The 22257-nt window shown below is 52.6% G+C and overlaps 1 protein-coding gene across 1 annotated transcript in view; it reads left to right on the top strand.

Moving 5' to 3' along the window:
• Positions 1-21909, top strand: part of Myoz2 (myozenin 2) — a 40730-nt gene extending 18821 nt beyond the window's left edge. The window contains exons 4-6 of the mRNA XM_077110193.1: positions 768-897; positions 4549-4732; positions 21541-21909. Of these exons, the coding sequence (XP_076966308.1) occupies positions 768-897; positions 4549-4732; positions 21541-21775 (549 nt within the window). The 3' untranslated portion in view covers positions 21776-21909. The remainder of the gene's footprint in view (positions 1-767; positions 898-4548; positions 4733-21540) is intronic.
• Positions 21910-22257: the final 348 nt, after the last annotated feature.

The following is a 22257-nucleotide window of genomic DNA, read 5'->3' as shown; positions in this document are numbered from 1 at the left end:
AAATGTTTTCTACACATTTCACAGAGAACAAAGGTCAGGGTTAGTCTCTGCATGCTCTTCACTACATCTTTCTTTCTGGATTTGATCTTAGGCACCTCTTTTCAAAATACATGTTTTTCAGACATAATCAAGAAAATACTTTGTTAAAAGGGTAAGTCCCAGTTGTACTTCTGAGTACATAATCTATTAGAGTTTCTACTTTTCTCTTTTTAAATGCAAAGTTTTAAGGTAGTATATCATTGCCATAGAAGAAATACAAATTGTAATACCAAAATAATTCACTTAAAACCTGAGACAACCATCTCTTTTAAGTGTTTTATTTTCTAAAAGTTTTCCCTCTGTAAATTCATGCATTTATAGTGTGACTGTTCCTTCTGTTGGTCAGGGGAGGACTTGGTATGTGCAACTACTATTCAAATTTCATATTAAAATTTAAATTTTTACATAGTAAAGAATCCAAAGCCCAGCTACAAAATACAAGGGTAATATAAGAGACCCTAAGCCCAGTATTTGGCCAGAGAGCTCCACATCATTCACTAGTGCCCATCAGGAATCACGGCCACTGGCCTCACAGGAAGACCGACCTGAACTTGAGTGATGGACGTGAAGCCAGGGGCAGACCTGGCGCACAGCAGGGCTCCTTACAGGCAGGTCTGGGTCGGGCACAGGAGAATGCTCAGGAGCAATGGCCTGTGTTAAGCTCTGCCGTGCCAGGGAGGGCGACCTGCGTTTGAGCGTTCTCAACAGACTCTCCTTTATCAACGCAGCACAGCCTCGCTATGCAGAACGGGAAGCTGGATGGGAGCATCCTGGAAGGGGGCTCCCAGCAGGCCCCCCTGACGCCTCCCAACACCCCGGATCCGCGGAGCCCTCCCAACCCAGAGAGCCTCGCTCCAGGTAACTGACCTCAGGGCCAGAACAGTGGAACTGCTTGACTGAGGTCGGACCCAGGCCTTGGGAGCCTTCATTAAATGAATCAGCTGTTCTCATTAGACACCGCTTGTGGGTGGCTTAGCATAAATGTGCACACTCGGACCTAAAGGGATGGTGCGAAACGTCTAGTGGCCTCGTGCAGCCCCCCAAGGCTCCTCTGTGTCCCGCCCCTTGAAAGAGGCAGACCCTATTCTTTCAGTACATATGATGTAGAATCACCACCAGACACCGCGTAGGCGGCCTTCCAGAAAAACTGAATACTGCCTATTTAGAGAGTAACTCCCAATATTTCCTCAAGAGTAATGAACAAAATGGATTCTTAAAATTTTAGATAATTTTATTTTGAAGTTAGCAATGCCTGTCATTTCTCACAAAATAAACAGTAGATTTAGCAAAAGTGGTTATAGAATTTTTCTCAAAGGGTACCAACAGAGTAGTATTTTTGCAAATACATAAGTGAACCAACTGTAAGACATTAAATCTTTTCCAAATGCACATGGAACCTCAGCCTGTGAGCTGGGGGCCTGCCTGCGGCATTCTTAGGAACGCGGTGAGGACTTCCCAGCAGGCCAGCCAGGCACAGGGCCAGGGCCGGGTTCCTAACCTTACCCTGACCAGCCTCAGCAGCCACTTTTCACCCAACATTGCAGCAGAAGAGCTTTGACCTGATGCTTTCCAGTGTTTGGAGTGGTTTTTTTTTTCTTTTCCTTGTTTATTTGTTTGTTTGTTGAATGGGAAAGGGAGCAGACGGGATGGGGGAGGGGACAGTTCATCTGCCATCCTGGGGCTCTTGGCACTTAGGACGTTGATTATAAGGGCGTCACTATATACCACGCATCGCAGAGTGGATAGAGTTGGGCCCCGCCCCCAAGGGCCACTGCAGCAGACCTTGGGGACAGGGGCACATCCATAATGCATGCAGCCTGCACAAAGTTCCCCACCGTGTGCGTCCCACTACCACCAGGAACGGGTCACATGTACACGTGGACACACCCCAAGGACAGGAATCGAAAGTGCAAGTTCCTGTAGCTACTTAAAGCTAAGTATCCACTTATTAAACTCTAGAAAACGTCTGTGAAAACAGTCCAGGGAGAGGGCAAGTTCAGAGGGGCTGGGGAGTTGGTCATGAAGAGGGATACGAGAGGCTGACTAGTTGGCTGGTGAGTTGAAATCGCAACTTCAGGAAGCAAACTCTAGCTTAATCCAACTCAGAAAAGTAGTTTTTATTGGTTAACCAACTATGCATCCAAAAGCCAGTGTTTCTCAATCAATAGAGTATTATAATGCCACGATACTGTAGAGCTAAAATGTCTTTATTTGAAATCAATTATATTAGAAATGTGCTTAAAAAACAAATAAGAAACATTTCATATACACACATATATATGTATATATATATGCATATGTGCATGAATATACACATATACATAAATGTTTATATATACTATATACATGCACACACATATGTAGTATTGCTGAATTGTAACATTACTGAGAGGTTAGACGTATGCACAATTCCTATAAATAATTTAGCATGCCAAAAATGAAAAAGTTATTGATTGTTTCTATAAAAAAAAACCTGGAAAATCCTGAATATTCAAAAATGGGAAAATATTACATAAATCGTGGTCCCTTAATTCAGTAGATTATTAGGAAGCCCTTACAATGAATATGAGCCTGAGGTAGACATCTTCAGAAGTGTCTGCACACAGTTGGAGGAAAATGAAACTCAAGGTGACAGTACACTAGGGTCACAGTCACAGGATCGCTGTGTTAACAGGGGACAAAGTGTGCAGAAGTACAGCACGGGTTGGGTGGGGTCTGCGAGGAAGGCCCAGGCCTCGTAAACCTAACGCTGCACCTCACAGGCCCACCCTCAGGTGACCCAGGAAGGGAGGACACAGCGTTGAGGTGGTGGCCAGTGAAGACAGGGAGGGAAACTGCTTCCCTGGGAAACAGGGGTGGCCACAGAGGAGAGGTGACCTCAGCCAGACCCCAAATAGGAGCGTTCACATGACAAGAATTAGGCAGAACCTTCCCAAGGGATGGCAGAGGGCTGTAGCACAGGGGCGTGTGAGGAGGAGAGAGCGGCAGCAGACCAGGTGGGCAGGCAGGAAGCAGGAGGCTCAGACCTGGGGTTCTGAAGGGCACCAAGGCAGCTGGGTGAGGTGGCCTGCAGAGAGAGGGCCAAGAGTGAAGCAGCAGTGTGAAGGTTGTCCCAAGAGCCCTGGCAAGAAACAGATGGCCTGAGCTGGGCAGCAGGACAGGAAGTGGACAGGAGAGGGAAAGTCACTCACTGTTCTGTCCGCAGACTACGGCATAAGATCTGCCTGGGTGTTTGCTGGACACGCGTGGGCTGTACCTGAGACTTACTGAAGCCAGGGGGCTGGGGACAGAGCCAGTTACCGGCATCGCATTTACTTATTTATTGTGGTGCTGGGATGGAACCCAGGCCTCCTGTGTGCCGAGCAAGTGCCCCGCCCTGGGCTGTACCTGCACCCCACCTACATTTCAAACCATGCCCAGTGATTCATAATGCAGATCATTTGAGGGCCACTGTTTTTGTGCAGTCGGTAGTGATCTGCCGAGGATGAGGAGGTTCAGGGTGACACTGTCGTGGCGTCTGCCGGCAGTACTCACATTTTCTCTGACGACGGATCTAGAAGGAAAAGTAGGAACTAGAAATGACTCCTGGGGTCCAGACCCCTGGTCAGGTCAGGGCACCATGAAACATTCATTTGGAGAAACAGAGCAGCTTGGAGATCAAAAGCAAAGCTGGAATTGTCCATCTGAGGGTCAATAAAGGCTATGAGTGTAGATGGACTCCTTCAGACAGCGTGGATAGTCTGAGGAGGAGCTCTGGGAGCACCGAGCCCGGGGGTGGGGGGTGGGGGCTGGAGCCTTCCCGAGTGGCCCCTCACAGGCGATGCCTAGGAAAGGTGAGCAGAGGAGACTGCTGCCTCAGAGCAAGGGAACATGGAGGCCAGCAAGACACCTCAGAGCTCCGGAGGAGCCTTGGGAAGCCCCAGCAGAGCCACCAACTGAGGAGGCAGAACCTGGGGCGGGGCTGGGCGGGGCAGGTGCAGACCCAAGAGGCGGCTGAGTCCAGAGGCAGGTGTGCCCTCGGTGGCCTCACAGTGGCCTTGGTGGTCCTGAAATGGTGCTTGCAGAACACTTGTGGCTTTGGGGGAGGCATGAGTGAGGGTGGTGAAGGCCAGACACAGAACAGGGGGTGAGGCCCTGAAGAACCAAGGTAGAGAAGGGACCGGCGCCCGGGGTGAGGAGAGGGGTCCACCTTCCTGCAGCTTCTGCACTGCCCAGGTGGCGAGCCAGGCCACCTCCAGGGTCCCCTGGGGGAGGAGCGACTCTGTCCTCACTGCACTTCCCTAGGCCCCATTTTAAATATTGGTAGGGTCTAAGGTCCACCACAAGCTGATGGAAGGGGCACAGCTCCAAGAGCCTGAAGGAGCGTCCAACGCCTAGCGCATCAGACTGCTGCTCTCCGAGGCACCAGGAGAGGACAACCTGCCTTAAATCACCCGGGCACGGGAAGTCGCAGGGGAGGCCCAGCAGGGGCTGAGCCCTGGGCACACCTGCTGTGCTTGCTCTCCCCAGGCTATTCTGGACCACTGAAGGAGGTCCCTCCTGAGAGATTCAACACCACGGCCGTGCCCAAGTACTACCAGTCTCCCTGGGAGCAGGCCATTGGCGGCGACCCTGAGCTGCTGGAGGCACTACACCCCAAATTCTTCCAGCCCGAGGGCAAGGCCCAGCTGCAGGACTACAGGAGCTTTAACAGGTAAGCCTGGGCCCAGCACCGTGGGCACCCAGACACCAAGACCTCGCCATCACACCACCCATGTCTCTGGGGAAAAGGGCCTTTGTATTAAGAAGAGAATCTATGGAGAAATATTGGATGTCTTCTAAGGTTAGTAAGAAAATGAAAGAAATGATTCTGGAATTTGCCTTGTTAGAAATCAAGATCACCACTCACACTGAAAATGTTATTTTATTAACAGATTGGTGGTAGTTTACGTGTTGCTTCAAATGACAGTGATGTTTGAATTTTCAGAAACAACTCGTGGGGTTGGGAGAGCTCCCACATAACTGCAGGCTCCAGTTGATTTTCTCGCAGGCTTTAGGCCAGATGAAAGGTCACCCATAAACCTAACGGCCCAGGATTGCAGCACACGCACAAACCAAAACCAGTGCTGCAGGGACACGTCCCTTCTGTAGGAGCAGTGTGCATAGTGGCGACCGTTTTCTGTGGTTCTTTCCTCATAATTCCCATGAGAGGGTGGATGTTTGAATTGTTACAATTCAGTCTTTGGTCACATGACATTCACCTTAGAGTAAGCTACCTCTGACACTCCAACTCACCCCACAAGAAAAGCAGAATGAAAGCTGCACCCAAGGCACGCTCACGAGGTGCTAGGAGCTCCAGGCTGTGCATTGCTCACCATCTAGCAAAGCAGACCACCTCTGCAGTAAAGGCTGGCTGGGAGGGAGAATACACCACAGGTAGGACTTCCTTTCCAGCCACAGGAGAACATCATAAAACAACTAGAAACGTTCTGCAAAATTTTTTAAATGATTGAAAGGCTATCAGGGAAGAGGGTCTGGAATACCAAGGTCCTGGAGGACAGGAAGTGCAGACAGGAACCCCAGGCCCTGGAGGACTGCTGGGTAACATCCTGGAGGACAGGAAGTACAGATGTGAACCCCAGGCCCTGGAGGACGGTGGGTAACATCCTAGAGGACAGGAAGTGCAGACGGGAACCCCAGGCCCTGGAGAACTGCTGGGTAACATCCTGGAGGACAGGAAGTGCAGACATGAATCCCAGGCCCTAGAGGACGGTGGGTAACATCCTGGAGGACAGGAAGTACAGATGTGAACCCCAGGCCCTGGAGGAATGCTGGGTAAATCATGGAGGACAGGAAGTACAGATGTGAACCCCAGGCCCTGGAGGACGGTGGGTAACATCCTAGAGGACAGGAAGTGCAGACGGGAACCCCAGGCCCTGGAGAACTGCTGGGTAACATCCTGGAGGACAGGAAGTGCAGACATGAATCCCAGGCCCTAGAGGACGGTGGGTAACATCCTGGAGGACAGGAAGTACAGATGTGAACCCCAGGCCCTGGAGGAGGGTGGGTAACATCCTAGAGGACAGGAAGTACAGATGTGAACACTAGGCCCTGGAGGACTGCTGGGTAACATCCTGGAGGACAGGAAGTACAGATGTGAACCCCAGGCCCTGGAGGACGGTGGGTAACATCCTAGAGGACAGGAAGTACAGATGTGATCCCCAGGCCCTGGAGGACTGCTGGGTAACATCCTGGAGGACAGGAAGTACAGATGTGATCCCCAGGCCCTGGAGGACTGCTGGGTAATATCCTAGAGGACAGGAAGTACAGATGTGAACCCCAGGCCCTGGAGGACTGCTGGGTAATATCCTAGAGGACAGGAAGTACAGATGTGAACCCCAGGACCTGGAGGACTGCTGTGTAACATCCTGGAGGACAGGAAGTACAGATGTGAACCCCAGGCCCTGGAGGACTGCTGGGTAACATCCTGGAGGACAGGAAGTACAGATGTGAACCCCAGGCCCTGGAGGACGGTGGGTAACATCCTAGAGGACAGGAAGTACAGATGTGAACACTAGGCCCTGGAGGACAGTGGGTAACATCCTGGAGGACAGGAAGTACAGATGTGAACCCCAGGCCCTGGAGGACTGCTGGGTAATATCCTGGAGGACAGGAAGTACAGATGTGAACACTAGGCCCTGGAGGACTGCTGGGTAATATCCTGGAGGACAGGAAGTGCAGATATGAACCCTAGGCCCTGGAGGACTGCTGGGTAATATCCTAGAGGACAGGAAGTACAGATGTGATCCCCAGGCCCTGGAGGACGGTGGGTAACATCCTAGAGGACAGGAAGTACAGATGGGAACCCCAGGCCCTGGAGGACAGTGGGTAACATCCTGGAGGACAGGAAGTACAGATGTGAACCCCAGGCCCTGGAGGACTGCTGGGTAACATCCTAGAGGACAGGAAGTACAGATGTGAACCCCAGGCCCTGGAGGACTGCTGGGTAACATCCTAGCGGACAGGAAGTACAGATGTGAACCCCAGGCCCTGGAGGACGGTGGGTAACATCCTAGAGGACAGGAAGTACAGATGTGATCCCCAGGCCCTGGAGGACTGCTGGGTAACATCCTAGAGGACAGGAAGTACAGATGTGAACCCCAGGCCCTGGAGGACTGCTGGGTAATATCCTAGAGGACAGGAAGTACAGATGTGAACCCCAGGCCCTGGAGGACTGCTGGGTAATATCCTAGAGGACAGGAAGTACAGATGTGAACCCCAGGCCCTGGAGGACTGCTGGGTAATATCCTAGAGGACAGGAAGTACAGATGTGAACCCCAGGCCCTGGAGGACTGCTGGGTAATATCCTAGAGGACAGGAAGTACAGATGTGAACCCCAGGCTCTGGAGGACTGCTGGGTAATATCCTAGAGGACAGGAAGTGCAGATATGAACCCTAGGCCCTGGAGGACTGCTGGGTAATATCCTAGAGGACAGGAAGTACAGATGTGAACCCCAGGCCATGGAGGACTGCTGGGTAATATCCTGGAGGACAGGAAGTACAGATGTGAACCCCAGGCCCTGGAGGACGGTGGGTAACATCCTGGAGGACAGGAAGTACAGATGGGAACCCCAGGCCCTAGAGGACTGCTAGGTAATATCCTGGAGGACAGGAAGTACAGATGTGCACCCCAGGCCATGGAGGAATGCTGGGTACATCCTGGAGGACAGGAAGTACAGATGTGAACCCCAGGCCCTGGAGGAGGGTGGGTAACATCCTGGAGGACAGGAAGTACAGATGGGAACCCCAGGCCCTAGAGGACTGCTAGGTAATATCCTGGAGGACAGGAAGTACAGATGTGAACCCCAGGCCCTGGAGGACGGTGGGTAACACCCTGGAGGACAGAAAGTACAAATGTGAACCCCAGGCCCTGGAGGACTGCTGTGTAACATCCTGGAGGACAGGAAGTACAGATATGAACCCCAGGCCCTGGAGGACTGCTGGGTACATCCTAGAGGACAGGAAGTACAAATGTGAACCCCAGGCCCTGGAGGACTGCTAGGTAATATCCTAGAGGACAGGAAGTACAGATGTGAACCCCAGGCCCTGGAGGAATGCTGGGTAAATCATGGAGGACAGGAAGTACAGATGTGAACCCCAGGCCCTGGAGGACTGCTTGGTATATCCTGGAGGACAGGAAGTACAGATGTGAACCCCAGGCCCTGGAGGACGGTGGGTAACACCGTGGAGGACAGGAAGTACAGATGTGAACCCCAGGCCATGGAGGAATGCTGGGTAACATCCTGGAGGACAGGAAGTACAGATGTGAACCCCAGGCCCTGGAGGACGGTGGGTAACACCGTGGAGGACAGGAAGTACAGATGTGAACCCCAGGCCATGGAGGAATGCTGGGTAAATCATGGAGGACAGGAAGTACAGATGTGAACCCCAGGACCTAGAGGACTACTAGGTAATATCCTGGAGGACAGGAAGTACAGATGTGAACCCCAGGCCCTGGAGGACGGTGGGTAACATCCTGGAAAACAGGAAGTACAGATGTGAACCCAGGCCCTTGAGGATGGTGGGTATCTTGGAGGACAGGAAGTACAGATGTGAACCCCAGGTCCTGGAGGACTGCTGGGTACATCCTGGAGGACAGGAAGTACAGATGTGAACCCCAGGCCCTGGAGGACTGCTGGGTAACATCCTGGAGGACAGGAAGTACAGATGTGAACCCCAGGCCCTGGAGGACGGTGGGTAATATCCTGGAGGACAGGAAGTACAGATGTGAACCTCAGGCCCTGGAGGTATGCTGGGTAATATCCTGGAGGACAGGAAGTACAGATGTGAACCCCAGGCCCTGGAGGACTGCTGGGTAATATCCTAGAGGACAGGAAGTACAGATGTGAACCCCAGGCCCTGGAGGACTGCTGGGTAATATCCAGCGGACAGGAAGTACAGATGTGAACCATAGGCCCTGGAGGTCTGCTGTGTAACATCCTGGAGGACAGGAAGTACAGATGTGAACCCCAGGCCCTGGAGGACAGTGGGTAACATCCTGGAGGACAGGAAGTACAGATGTGAACCCCAGGCCCTGGAGGACGGTGGGTAACATCCTAGAGGACAGGAAGTACAGATGTGAACCCCAGGCCATGGAGGAATGCTGGGTAAATCCTGGAGGACAGGAAGTACAGAGGTGAACCCCAGGCCATGGAGGACTGCTGGGTAATATCCTAGAGGACAGGAAGTACAGATGTGAACCCCAGGCCCTGGAGGACTGATGGGTAATATCCTAGAGGACAGGAAGTACAGATGTGAACCACAGGCCCTGGAGGTCTGCTGTGTAACATCCTGGAGGACAGGAAGTACAGATGTGAACCCCAGGCCCTGGAGGACTGCTGGGTAATATCCTGGAGGACAGGAAGTACAGATGTGAACCCCAGGCCATGGAGGACTGCTGGGTAACATCCTAGAGGACAGGAAGTACAGATGTGAACCCCAGGCCCTGGAGGAGGGTGGGTAACATCCTAGAGGACAGGAAGTACAGATGTGAACCCCAGGCCCTGGAGGAGGGTGGGTAACATCCTAGAGGACAGGAAGTACAGATGTGAACCCCAGGCCCTGGAGGACTGCTGGGTAACATCCTAGAGGACAGGAAGTACAGATGTGAACCCCAGGCCCTGGAGGACAGTGGGTAACATCCTGGAGGACAGGAAGTACAGATGTGAACCCCAGGCCCTGGAGGACTGCTGGGTAACATCCTAGCAGACAGGAAGTACAGATGTGAACCCCAGGCCCTGGAGGACTGCTGGGTAACATCCTGGAGGACAGGAAGTACAGATGTGAACCCCAGGCCCTGGAGGACTGCTGGGTAACATCCTAGCGGACAGGAAGTACAGATGTGAACCCCAGGCCCTGGAGGACTGCTGGGTAGCATCCTGGAGGACAGGAAGTACAGATGTGAACCCCAGGCCCTGGAGGACTGCTGGGTACATCCTAGAGGAGAGGAAGTACAGATGTGAACCCCAGGCCCTGGAGGACTGCTGGGTACATCCTAGAGGAGAGGAAGTACAGATGTGAACCCCAGGCCCTGGAGGACTGCTGGGTACATCCTAGAGGACAGAAAGTACAGATGTGAACCCCAGGCCCTGGAGGACTGCTGGGTAATATCCTAGAGGACAGGAACTGCAGATGTGAACCCCAGGCTCTGGAGGAGGGTGGGTAACATCCTGGAGGACAGGAAGTACAGATGTGAACCCCAGGCCCTGGAGGACTGTGGGTAATATCCTAGAGGACAGGAAGTACAGATGTGAACCCCAGGCTCTGGAGGAGGGTGGGTAACATCCTGGAGGACAGGAAGTACAGATGTGAACCCCAGGCCCTGGAGGACTGCTGGGTAACATCCTAGAGGACAGGAAGTACAGATGTGAACCCCAGGCCCTGGAGGACTGCTGGGTAACATCCTGGAGGACAGGAAATACAGATGTGAACCCCAGGCCCTGGAGGACGGTGGGTAACATCTTAGAGGACAGGAAATACAGATGTGAACCCCAGGCCCTGGAGGAGGGTGGGTAACATCCTGGAGGACAGGAAGAACAGATGTGAACCCCAGGCCCTGGAGGACAGTGGGTAACATCCTAGAGGACAGGAAGTACAGATGTGAACCCCAGGCCCTGGAGGACTGCTGGGTAATATCCTAGAGGACAGGAAGTACAGATGTGAACCCCAGGCCCTGGAGGACTGCTGGGTAACATCCTAGAGGACAGGAAGTACAGTTGTGAACCCCAGGCCCTGGAGGACGGTGGGTAACATCTTAGAGGACAGGAAATACAGATGTGAACCCCAGGCCCTGGAGGACTGCTGGGTAACATCCTGGAGGACAGGAAGAACAGATGTGAACCCCAGGCCCTGGAGGACGGTGGGTAACATCCTGGAGGACAGGAAGTACAGATGTGAACCCCAGGCCCTGGAGGAGGGTGGGTAACATCCTGGAGGACAGGAAGAACAGATGTGAACCCCAGGCCCTGGAGGAATGCTGGGTAAATCCTGGAGGACAGGAAGAACAGATGTGAACCCCAGGCCCTGGAGGAATGCTGGGTAAATCCTGGAGGACAGGAAGAACAGATGTGAACCCCAGGCCCTGGAGGACTGCTGGGTAACATCCTAGAGGACAGGAAGTACAGATGTGAACCCCAGGCCCTGGAGGACGGTGGGTAACATCCTGGAGGACAGGAAGTACAGATGTGAACCCCAGGCCCTGGAGGAGGGTGGGTAACATCCTGGAGGACAGGAAGAACAGATGTGAACCCCAGGCCCTGGAGGAATGCTGGGTAAATCCTGGAGGACAGGAAGAACAGATGTGAACCCCAGGCCCTGGAGGAATGCTGGGTAAATCCTGGAGGACAGGAAGAACAGATGTGAACCCCAGGCCCTGGAGGACTGCTGGGTAACATCCTGGAGGACAGGAAGTACAGATGTGAACCCCAGGCCCTGGAGGACTGCTGGGTAATATCCTTGAGGACAGAAAGTACAGATGTGAACCCCAGGCCCTGGAGGACTGCTGGGTAATATCCTTGAGGACAGGAAGTACAGATATGAACCCTGGAGGGGAGGCCCCAGAGCCAGGACTGAGGCTGCCCTGCACACCCCCAGGCTGGCCCTGGTCCTCCTCTAGATCCAGGGCCCTCACAGCAGGAAGCAGGATGGAACACAGACTCAAGTCCTCTCCTCTCTTTTGGCTTTTCCTTCGTCTTCTTTACTGTGGCAAAACACACTCTCATCTTACCATCTGAACCCTTCCTAAGTGCACAGTGGCAGTACTAACCACGTTCAGCCTGGCTTGCTGCCAGGACCACCCCATCTCCAGGTGCTCCCTACCCCAAAACCTGAATCCACACCATGAATGACAGCTCTCCCCACCCCTCGTCCTGTAGCCGCATCCTGCTTTCTGACTGTGATTTTCACCATCTTCAGTCCTCTCTTTGTGAGGAATCACAGAGTTGGTCCTTTTGGAATGACTTGTTTCATTCCAATTTTAGAAATATCATATAAGTCTATGTTACCATGAAGGTCAAAACACTGACCACGGCCAGGGGTGGGGTTGTGATCGAGCAGGGACACCTCAGGCTGTGGAAGCTGCGCGTGTGTGCACAACTTCCAGGCTGTTCATCTCACACATGCCGAGTGTGTTTTGAGGCTTCTGCACTTGTTGGACAGAATGATAGAGACGCTTTAAAACTCAGTGCCTGGATTGAATAGCGGACTAGCCGCAGCTAAGGGCTGCACTGGTGCCATGATACAGGGAAATGTTCTGAACATAGAACAGGATTCAAAAGGCAGCTAGGCAGCAGCAGATACACACAGAGCAGTAACAACGCAGATGGCGTGTGTGACTGCGACTCCAGAAGGAGAGGGAGAATTAGCAGACAAGAAGTTTCCAAAGTTGACAAAAAGCTTCTAGCCTCAGGTTCAAGAGGTCGTATATATAAGAAGTAGCACACATCAAGAGGTACAGCACACACCAAAAGGTACGGCACACCAGTGGTACCACACACCAAGAGGTACTGCACACCAAGAGGTACAGCACACCAAAAGGTAGAGCACACCAGTGGTACCACACACCAAGAGGTACCGCACACCAAGAGGTATTGCACACCAGTGGTACCGCACACCAAGAGGTACAGCAAACCAGTGGTAACACACACCAAGAGGTACCGCACACCAAGAGGTATTGCACACCAGTGGTACCGTACACCAAGAGGTACAGCAAACCAGTAGTAACACACACCAAGAGGTACAGCACACCAAGAGGTACAGCATACCAGTGGTACCACACCCCAAGAGGTACCGCACACCAAGAGGTATTGCACACCAGTGGTACCACACACCAAGAGGTACAGCACACCAAGAGGTACCGCACACCAGTGGTACCACACACCAAGAGATACTGGACACACCAGTGGTACCACACACCAAGAGGTACCACACACCAAGAGGTACAGCAAACCAGTGGTAACACACACCAAGAGGTACAGCACACCAAAAGGTACGGCACACCAGTGGTACCACACACCAAGAGATACCGCACACCAAGAGGTACACCACACCCAAGAGGTACAGCACATCAGTGGTACCACACACCAAGAGGTACAGCACACCAAGAGGTATTGCACACCAGTGGTACCGCACACCAAGAGGTACAGAAAACCAGTGGTACCACACACCAAGAGTCACAGCACACCAAGAGGTACAGCAAACCAGTGGTAACACACACCAAGAGGTACCGCACACCAAGAGGTATTGCACACCAGTGGTACCGTACACCAAGAGGTACAGCAAACCAGTAGTAACACACACCAAGAGGTACAGCACACCAAGAGGTACAGCATACCAGTGGTACCACACACCAAGAGGTACTGCACACCAAGAGGTATTGCACACCAGTGGTACCACACACCAAGAGGTACAGCACACCAAGAGGTACCGCACACCAGTGGTACCACACACCAAGAGGTACCGCACACCAAGAGGTACAGCAAACCAGTGGTAACACACACCAAGAGGTATTGCACACCAGTGGTACCGTACACCAAGAGGTACAGCAAACCAGTAGTAACACACACCAAGAGGTACAGCACACCAAGAGGTACAGCATACCAGTGGTACCACACCCCAAGAGGTACCGCACACCAAGAGGTATTGCACACCAGTGGTACCACACACCAAGAGGTACAGCACACCAAGAGGTACCGCACACCAGTGGTACCACACACCAAGAGGTACCGCACACCAAGAGGTACCACACACCAAGAGGTACCGCACACCAGTGGTACCACACACCAAGAGATACTGGACACACCAGTGGTACCACACACCAAGAGGTACCACACACCAAGAGATATATCACACCAAGAGGTGCCGCACACCAAGAGGCACAGCACAAGTGGTGCCGCACACCAGGAAGAGCTCCACCTCAGGAAGCGCTGTACTCCGAGAGTTATTACCTACCAAGAACTATTGTTTTAGTCAGCTTTGCATTGCTACAACCAAAAGACCTGAGAACAACTTGAAGAAGGAAAAGTGTATTGGGCTCATGGTTTCAGAGGCTCAGTCCACAGCTTGCCACTCCATAGCTCTGGGCCTAAGGTGAAGCAGAGCATCATGGTGGAAGGGCACAGAGGAAGAAAGCACATGGCCACCAGGAAGGACATGGCCACCAGGAAGCAGAGCTCCACTCACCTGGGACAAAGTATAGCCCCAGAGGCACATTCCCTAGTGGCCCACTTCTCCCAACCACGCCATGCCAGCCTACTCTGCCTCCCAGTTGGCCCACTGAGTAGGTTTCAACTCTCATATGAACTATCATTTCACCTCTGAAAAGTTTTGCATTGTCTCACATATGAGCTTTTGGGGGACTCCTTATATCTAAACCTTAATACTCTGATCCTGGCTTCAAAAGCTTATATCTCTCTCATAATGCAAAATACATCGAGTCCAGGTTCAAGAGTCCCCACCACCCTAACAGTTCCAGCATCGCCTAAAAGTCCAAGTCTAAAATCTCAGCAGAGACTCATGGCAAACTCTTAGCTAGGAGAGTCAATATCAAAAGCCAGTTATATACATCTGATATATAGCGACAGAGTAAACATTTCTGTTCCACTGCAAAGGAGAGGGCATAGAAAGGAGGGATGGGGACAAAGCAAGACCAAAATCCCCTGAGCAAACAAGTCCCATAGGTCCATGTCCCAGGGCATTGTGACGTCCTGCCCTGTGGCTTTGCTGGTCACAGCCTCTTGGTTGTCTGTGCTCAGTTCCTGCAGCTTTCCTTGCAGACAGCCCACATTACTGGCATTTCTTAATCTTGGGGTCTCCACTGCAGCTTTGGCTTCCTTCTCAGTCTTCACTATTTGCCCTCTTAGGGGCTTCCCACAGGGACTCCAACCCTGCCATACTTTTCCTGGCCTCCCTGGCCTTTCAAATCTTGGGGGAAGACTCCATGACCCCCTAACTCCAGCATCTTGCATTCCTGCAGAACCAGCACCTCATGGTGGCTGCCATCTCAAGCAGTAGCCAAGCCTCTGGGACCATGGCTGCAGCAGCCTCTAAGTGCCTGGTGGCTGAGCTCAGTGAACAACTTCCCAGGCCCTGTGCAAGCAGGTGTTCCATGTTCTCTTCCTGAGGAATTCCAACTTTCACACCTCGAGTAGATGCCTACTCCTGAGATGCCTCAAGTCATCTTTCTTACTTTGGGTGAAGTGTTTAGTGTTTTTTTGGATGACTATAATATCTGTCTTTAATGGCTACAATTTCCTTAGCCCCAGTTTTACACTTTTCCAGCCAAACTGCATTTTTCAAATCCCTCTGCTTGGTTTTCTGTTCCTGATGTCACAGTAAATTTGTTGAAATATTCATGCAACTGCCTCAACACTGTGCTGTTGGAACTTCCTCCACCAGATTCGTTAGTAGATCTCCTTTACATTCAGCCTCACAGAAATTCTCAGGATATGGCAAAGTGGACAACTTCTCAGCCAGAACATGATACAAATGCCCTCTAGTCTGTTTCCGACAGAGTCCTGCTCCTGCTCTGGAACCTCACAGTCCCACACTTCACCCTCAACATCCCAGTCTTCTGAGCGCCACCAGAATTGCCCATTAAGCTCCACCTACAACATTCTAAAGCTTTTCCAGCTGGCATCTCTAAACTTTTCAAAATTCCTGTCCCTGAAAACTAGCTCCAAAGGCTTCTGAACCATACTGTCAGGTCAGTCACAGCAATGACCCTACTTCTTGGTACTAATTTTGGTGTCAATTTTGTCCCTGTGTCCTAAAGACCTGACAAGAACAACACAAGAGGAGGAAAAGTTTATTTTGGCTCATAGTTTCCGAGGTTTGGTCCATCGTTGGCCAAAGCCATGGCTTCGGGCCCGAGGTGAGGCAGAGCATGGTGGTGGAAGGGCTTGGAGGAGGAAAGCAGCGGAGGTCATGGCCACCATGTAGCAGACAAGGACGATAAATGCCACAGGCACATCTCCAGTGACCTGCCTCTTCCTGAGACACCCTATCTGCCTTATTTACCACCCATTTAATTCATATCAGTGCATTAATCACCAATTAGGTTATAGCTTTCATAATCTAATCTCTTCACCTCCAAAATTCTTGAATTGTCTCACACATGAGATTTTGGAAGATACCTCATATCCACATCAGAGCAGTATTCCACACCAGGAAGTACTGCATACCAAGAGGTACTGCATCCCAAGAGGCACTCCAAAGCAGGAAGTACCACTTACCAGGAAATAAACATGCCAAGAAGTAAAGACGCCAGGAAGTCCTGCACACCAGGAAGTGCTTCATACCAAAAGGTACTACCCACCTGAGAACTATTCACACCAAGAAGCCCTACAAAAGGTACACACACCAGGAAGTATCACGTACCAGGAAGTCTACATACCAGAAAGTGCTACACCCCAAGAAGGACTGCACCTCAAGAAGGGCAAACCCAGGCCAATAGGGACTCCCAGAGTCAGGGAACAAATGACACATTGACTCCCAATGCACAGGAAAAAACAGGATGGCTGCCTTCCGCACAGAAGAGAGAGGAGAGCACTGCACAGTCACCAGAGAGCCACCAGCTGGTAATTCACACCCAGTGGAAATGACCTCCAGAGGCAAAAGTCAAAACCAAGCAAACACACACATGTCTCAAAAAGTTGTGTTTGCTGTCCCTCCTAGACCGTAGGGCAAGAGCATCACCAACGGGAGGAATGGGAAAATGAAACTGCCCTGTGGCAAGGGGCCCGAGCACATCCACAGGAAACCCAAAGAGTCACTGGCAGATCATGGCAGCTGGGGAGGGCATTCAGCAGAGCACAGGCGACAGCTGTCACGGCCAGCCATGGGCCATCGGACAGCAGGCAGTGCTCCCTGACCGTCTCCAGTGACTTGTGCTTTCTTTACACCTCTGGGCTTCAGTACTGCTTTATTTCAGAAAGAAAAATAGCCCCAGAAGATGTCTGAGCCTTTGTGCACTCGCTGTGCCCCAAGCACCTTGACATCCAGAGCTCAGCCCAGTCACCCAAGGTCAGAACGCTCTCCAGGTGCCCAGTGGGCTGCCCTATCCTCGGTCAACAGTGCTCATCTGACCACTCAAGACCATGGGAAAATCACCCGGGCCAGGACTTAGTTTCTGACGTGATGTTGCACATATGGTTAAGGTAACATGGCATAAGTGTCTTCTCTTTTGATCTTTAGATAACTCAACATGTTACTACTTTAAGATTTTATTCTGCTGCATTTTTCCATTTTTATAAAAAACAAAGAGGATCAACAGATAGAGAGGGAGAGAGAGAGGGAGAGAGGGAGAGTGATGGTGGGAGAGAGGGAGGGAGAGAAACATGCCATTTCCAGATGGTCCCCGGGGAGAGTGAGAGGGCACGGCTGGCAGCCCCAGCCACACACAAGTCAGCGAGGTGGCTGCACGCAACCTGGCTTCCAAGTGCTACGAGGGGTGAGCGTTGAACTCAACCTTGTGCTCCGGGGCTCCCTTAAAGGACACTCAAGTTTTATTCTACGTCAGACCCATGTAACATGAGAAAAGGTGAACTGGGAGCAAGGGGCTTCCCCACTTTGTGTACGGCCCGAATGTGGCCCTCCACCTCTGACATCTCCATGTTCTCATCTACAGCATAAATCCTACAATCACGGATTAAGACAACTTTAAATAAAGTATGGTTTTAGCCACTTTGTAGAAGAGTTTGTTTTAGATTTTATGCAACCATTTGCCTTACGGAATAATTAGTGATTATGGGGGTTTTGTATGTGAGCACAATTCATTTTTGCAAGTGGAGTCCCATCAGTCCAAGGAAACAAGGAAGCATCTGTTGGCTGTGGATCTGAAGTCGACTGGCTTGTTCCCTGCCACCTGATGACCCAGAGCCAGTCCGTCAGGCAAGCCTGCGTTGGAAGAGTTGATGTTCAGGGAATTACAGGGCTGGCCCATCATCTTTCAGTAGAACATTTCAGATCTTTCCATGGAAAATTTTGCTTCATTAACTTGGCCTAAAACTTAAAATTATTTTCACAGATCTTAAAAATCTCACCGTGAGTCTCTCTGTGAAAGGCTGAGCATCTCTGCTGGTGGGCTTTCTTCAACGTGTGTGTGGAGGGCAGTGAAATTCAAACAGGACGTCGCCTCAGTGGTGCCAAAGAAAAGAGAAAGCCCGCTGTGTAAACAGCAGCGTTGCCGGTCTGGCAGGAGGTGGCGATGGGACATGGGAGCACTGTCATTTATAGGAAAGTCGCCCCCAAGCCTGCAGGGAAAGCAGAAAGGAGCCGCCAGGAAGGAGGGTCATGGGTCGGGTGCACAGGAACTTTTCTCTCTGATGCAGAAGATCAGGGCCATCAGTGAGATCTACCTGGCATCAGTGAGCACACGGTCTATCGCGGGGGCCAGCACCCCGCCAGGGTAGATTCCTGCTCAGGAGATGTGAGTCGCCTAAGAAACAGAAAGTTGAAATAGTAAAAAATAGAGACAAAGCTAGAAATTAGACAAGAGGAGCGCTTGGCACATCTTCCAGTCCTCAAAGGAGCTGGAGCAGAACAAGGAAGGTGGCTCTGGTCTGTACTGGAGGACATCTAAGGCAGGGAGGAGGTTTCAGTGGGCGGGGCCTTGCTTCAGGCTGCCTTGCAGTCACAAGTTGATTGGCATCTTGGCCAGCCACACCCATCTCCAGAGACTGTGTGGCTGTGTGGCTCCAGCGGGCCACCCCATCTCTGGTGCAGTGCTGCACTCAGACAGAGCTGGGTAGGAAGCCACAGGTAGTGGGCGGTCTCAACCCAGCAGGGTGCTGCCGGGAGTTCCCAATGCCAGACATTCCTGCTGAATGGCTTCCGTGTCATTTTTAGTGACATGTCATTTCAGGCCATGGAGGGCTCCCGCGATGATCTGCTGATGGAATCAGCTTGAATCTGGATGTGCTTGCTGCAGCCTCCTGTGCTGGGGGCCAGGAGGGGCTGCACCGCAGGGGCACTGCTGGGCCCGGCTTGCAGTTCTTCATGATTCTGAACAAGCAGAGCCCGCTCTCATTCTGCTATGGTCCCTAAAGGTCCCTAACACTTCGTAGCTGGTCCTGACCCAGGCTTCAAGTCAAAGTCGCCTTTCCTCCCTGACAGAGCAGGCTGCGGCTGCTCCAGGGGGACCATCACACACCTGCCTCTGTTCTCCTGGCCACCAAGAGCTCTCAGCAACAGCTCGAACGGGGTCTCAGAGCCCACCCCAGACGACGCACCCCAGCAGGAGCCCAGGGTGAGCCGAAAGCTCGAGGAGCGGTCAGCGGGCCTCTGGCACGTGGTATCCACTGGGCAAACATTTGCTCTCATGGCTTCTCCGAAGCCGGTAACCAAAGCGCCTGGAGGCCAGTCTGGTTCCTCAGGTGCTTTCCCAGTCCATCCCCCTCATTTCCAGAATAATGGTTTCAGGCCCAGCGCAGGAGCCTCATGAGACGCTGCCGAGATAGAGCCACAGCCGGGGGTGGCAGACCAGCCGGTGACATCGCCGGGTGCAGCCTCCACTGCGTCCTGGGAAGCCGTAGGACAGTCCTCTTGACAGGTGCACAGACACACAGCACTGCTCTTCAGCAGGGAGAGAGATGCCAGCAGACCAGGGAGTGTGGACGGAGGTTCCCTGCTAACTGCACAGTTGCCATTATCACTGTCACCTCAACATCAGGACTCCCTCTGCCACCCGACCCCTTGCTGCCCTGTACCGTTTCCTTCACTGATGCTCCGATTCCGCTCACCCCTGCTTCTCCATTTCTGTGGTCCAACAGCCCCTCTGAGCCCCCTCCTCCTCATGCCCAGTTCTACCATCCCTGGGCAGGCCCTGACCTCCTGGCTTCTCTCCAACCTCGCTCGGCTGCTGAGGCCCCCATGCTGGCTGAGACCATTGTGTCTCTCCACGTGCTGAGCGTGGCTGCAGGAAGGCGTGGTTTTGCCAACTGTCTCTCCCTGAATCGAGGAGCACAGGCCTGGGCACTGCCCGCCAGGCCGGGAACACTCTCTCGCCACCAACCTGCCCGTCTCCTGAAACAGAGTCCACCTTCTCCCCTCAGGAGAAGACCTTGGCACGTGGGTGATCCTGGGTCAGCCTTTTCTCTCTTCTTTTGGGGTTCAACCAGGTAAACCCTACCTGGGACCACATCCCCACCCATTTTTATTCTATTTTTTGTTTGAGACAGGACCTCGCTAAATGGCAGGGCAGGCCTTGAACTTGCCGCCTCCTGCCTCGGCCTCCCTCGGCATAGCCTTTCTCCTCAACCCGCAGCCAGCGCTGCTCCCCCCGGTTCAGGATCTCATGTGTTGAGGGAGGTTGTGGCCAGCCTGTTTGTGCCTCTCACGCCTTGACCGTCCCTCACCCCTGCCCACCTCATTCCATTTAGACCCTAAAGTTCTGACAGGGCGTGGGCGAGTGGCCTCTCTGCTGCGTTCCCACCACTTTTCCTTTGATGACGTTGGCTCTGTAAGCTGGTCCTCCAGCCCAGGAAGGTCGACTCCCATTGTATCTGGCTCCCAGCTGTGGCCCTGATGGTGCCCAGGAGCTGGGACAGGCTCCATCTGACGCCGTGACCCTCTTCTGTCCGTGTGCTTCCTGTGCATCTGGAGAGTTCCCTGGTGCCTACTCACATTCTGGGAGAGTGGACATTCACAGTCCCCATCTGGTTTCCTGAGGTGTCCAAAGGTGCTATCTGGTGACAGGAGCATGTGAACTAACTAGAAAGGCCACAGGGAGTCCCAAGAACGTGGAAGCCACGCCCAGGATCACAGGGCCCATTGTGATTGTCCGCCCAGCTCCATCACCGCAAGGCACTCTGCCATGTTAGAGTTTCTTTCTTGTCTCATGCTGCCCTTGGTTACCACCCAAGACTCCGACTTCTGATTCCACTGAGCACTTAGAACCGTGCCTGTTGCTGAATGAATAAATCGGCACCACCCACTAGAAATGTGTGGGAAGGAAGCAGGACACTACCGAGAGAGCAGTGGGAGAATGTGGAGGTTTCTGAGATGAAGATAGAAAGATGCAAAAGCCATGCTCCTTGCCCTCAAAGAATCTGTGAGTCACAGAGGTCCCAAACAAACAAGCACTTGAAAAAAGAAGCTGTAGGAAGTTGGGGGACCATCTAGGCTACAGAATTGGGATAAGGGAGGGTGGCTCCAAGGGACCCCAGGTGCAGACCAGCGGAAGAAGGCACGAGGAGGGACCTTAAACAGGGGACATTGCCAGCAAAGGCACCGCTAAGGACATCCCTATGGGCTCAGGCAGAGGCATGGGCTACTGTACTTCAACTCAGCACGTACCCAGCTCCGTCTAAAGACCTGGGCCTTCCAGGAAAGCTGGCCTGGCAGGCCAAGCCTGGAGACTGTGCTCTGAGAGTGCAGGACCATCCTAACACCACCTTGAGAATGTGAACTGCTCCCTATTAACTTTGAATATTAATTGTTACTTGTTTTTCCCTCCATTTCCCACAGAGTGGCCACCCCATTTGGAGGATTTGAAAAGGCATCAAAAATGGTGAAATTCAAAGTTCCAGATTTTGAGCTACTGCTGCTGACAGATCCTAGGTTCATGGCTTTTGCCAACCCCCTTTCTGGCCGACGGTCCTTCAACAGGACTCCGAAGGGATGGGTGTCTGAGAATATTCCCATAGTGGTAGCTGCTGAGTCTGCAGAGGACACCACGGTGCCAGAGTCGGAGGACCTGTGAGCAGGCAGCGGGTGCCACAGAACCTGCGCAGCAGAGTGGCTGTCCCTGCACTCCTCTCTGGCAAGCCACCCGCGGCTGTCACTAGCAGAGAGCCATCCCAGTCGGCGGCCTTCCGTTGTGGTGCTGCATTTCAGTCTCAGATGCAGTGAATGATTAAAATGGTTGTGAAAACCCTTAACTCGCCGTGTTCATTCATGACTCACGTTCACCTGGGTCAAACCACCCAGCCTTCTCTGAGAGAAAGCTCAGAGGCAGAGGAACTTTCCAGAGCTTCGTCTGCCTCATTGATGAGTTAGTGCGAACCCAGTCTTCCAAGCAGAATGGAGAGGCAGACCCGGCCAGGGCACGGGCGGGGGCGGGGGACCAGGAGGGAGCCCCTCTCACTGCTGGTGTAAGGCCGTGGGCTCTTTCTGGCGGCCAGTCTGACAGGGTCTGGATGAAGTCTTTCATGTCTTCCTTGGACTTCTGACTCTGTGTTCTCC

The sequence above is a fragment of the Callospermophilus lateralis genome, chromosome 8 (genome assembly GCF_048772815.1).
Source record: "Callospermophilus lateralis isolate mCalLat2 chromosome 8, mCalLat2.hap1, whole genome shotgun sequence".
Taxonomy (NCBI): Eukaryota; Metazoa; Chordata; class Mammalia; order Rodentia; family Sciuridae; genus Callospermophilus; species Callospermophilus lateralis.
This window is presented reverse-complemented; position numbering and strand designations above follow the sequence as displayed.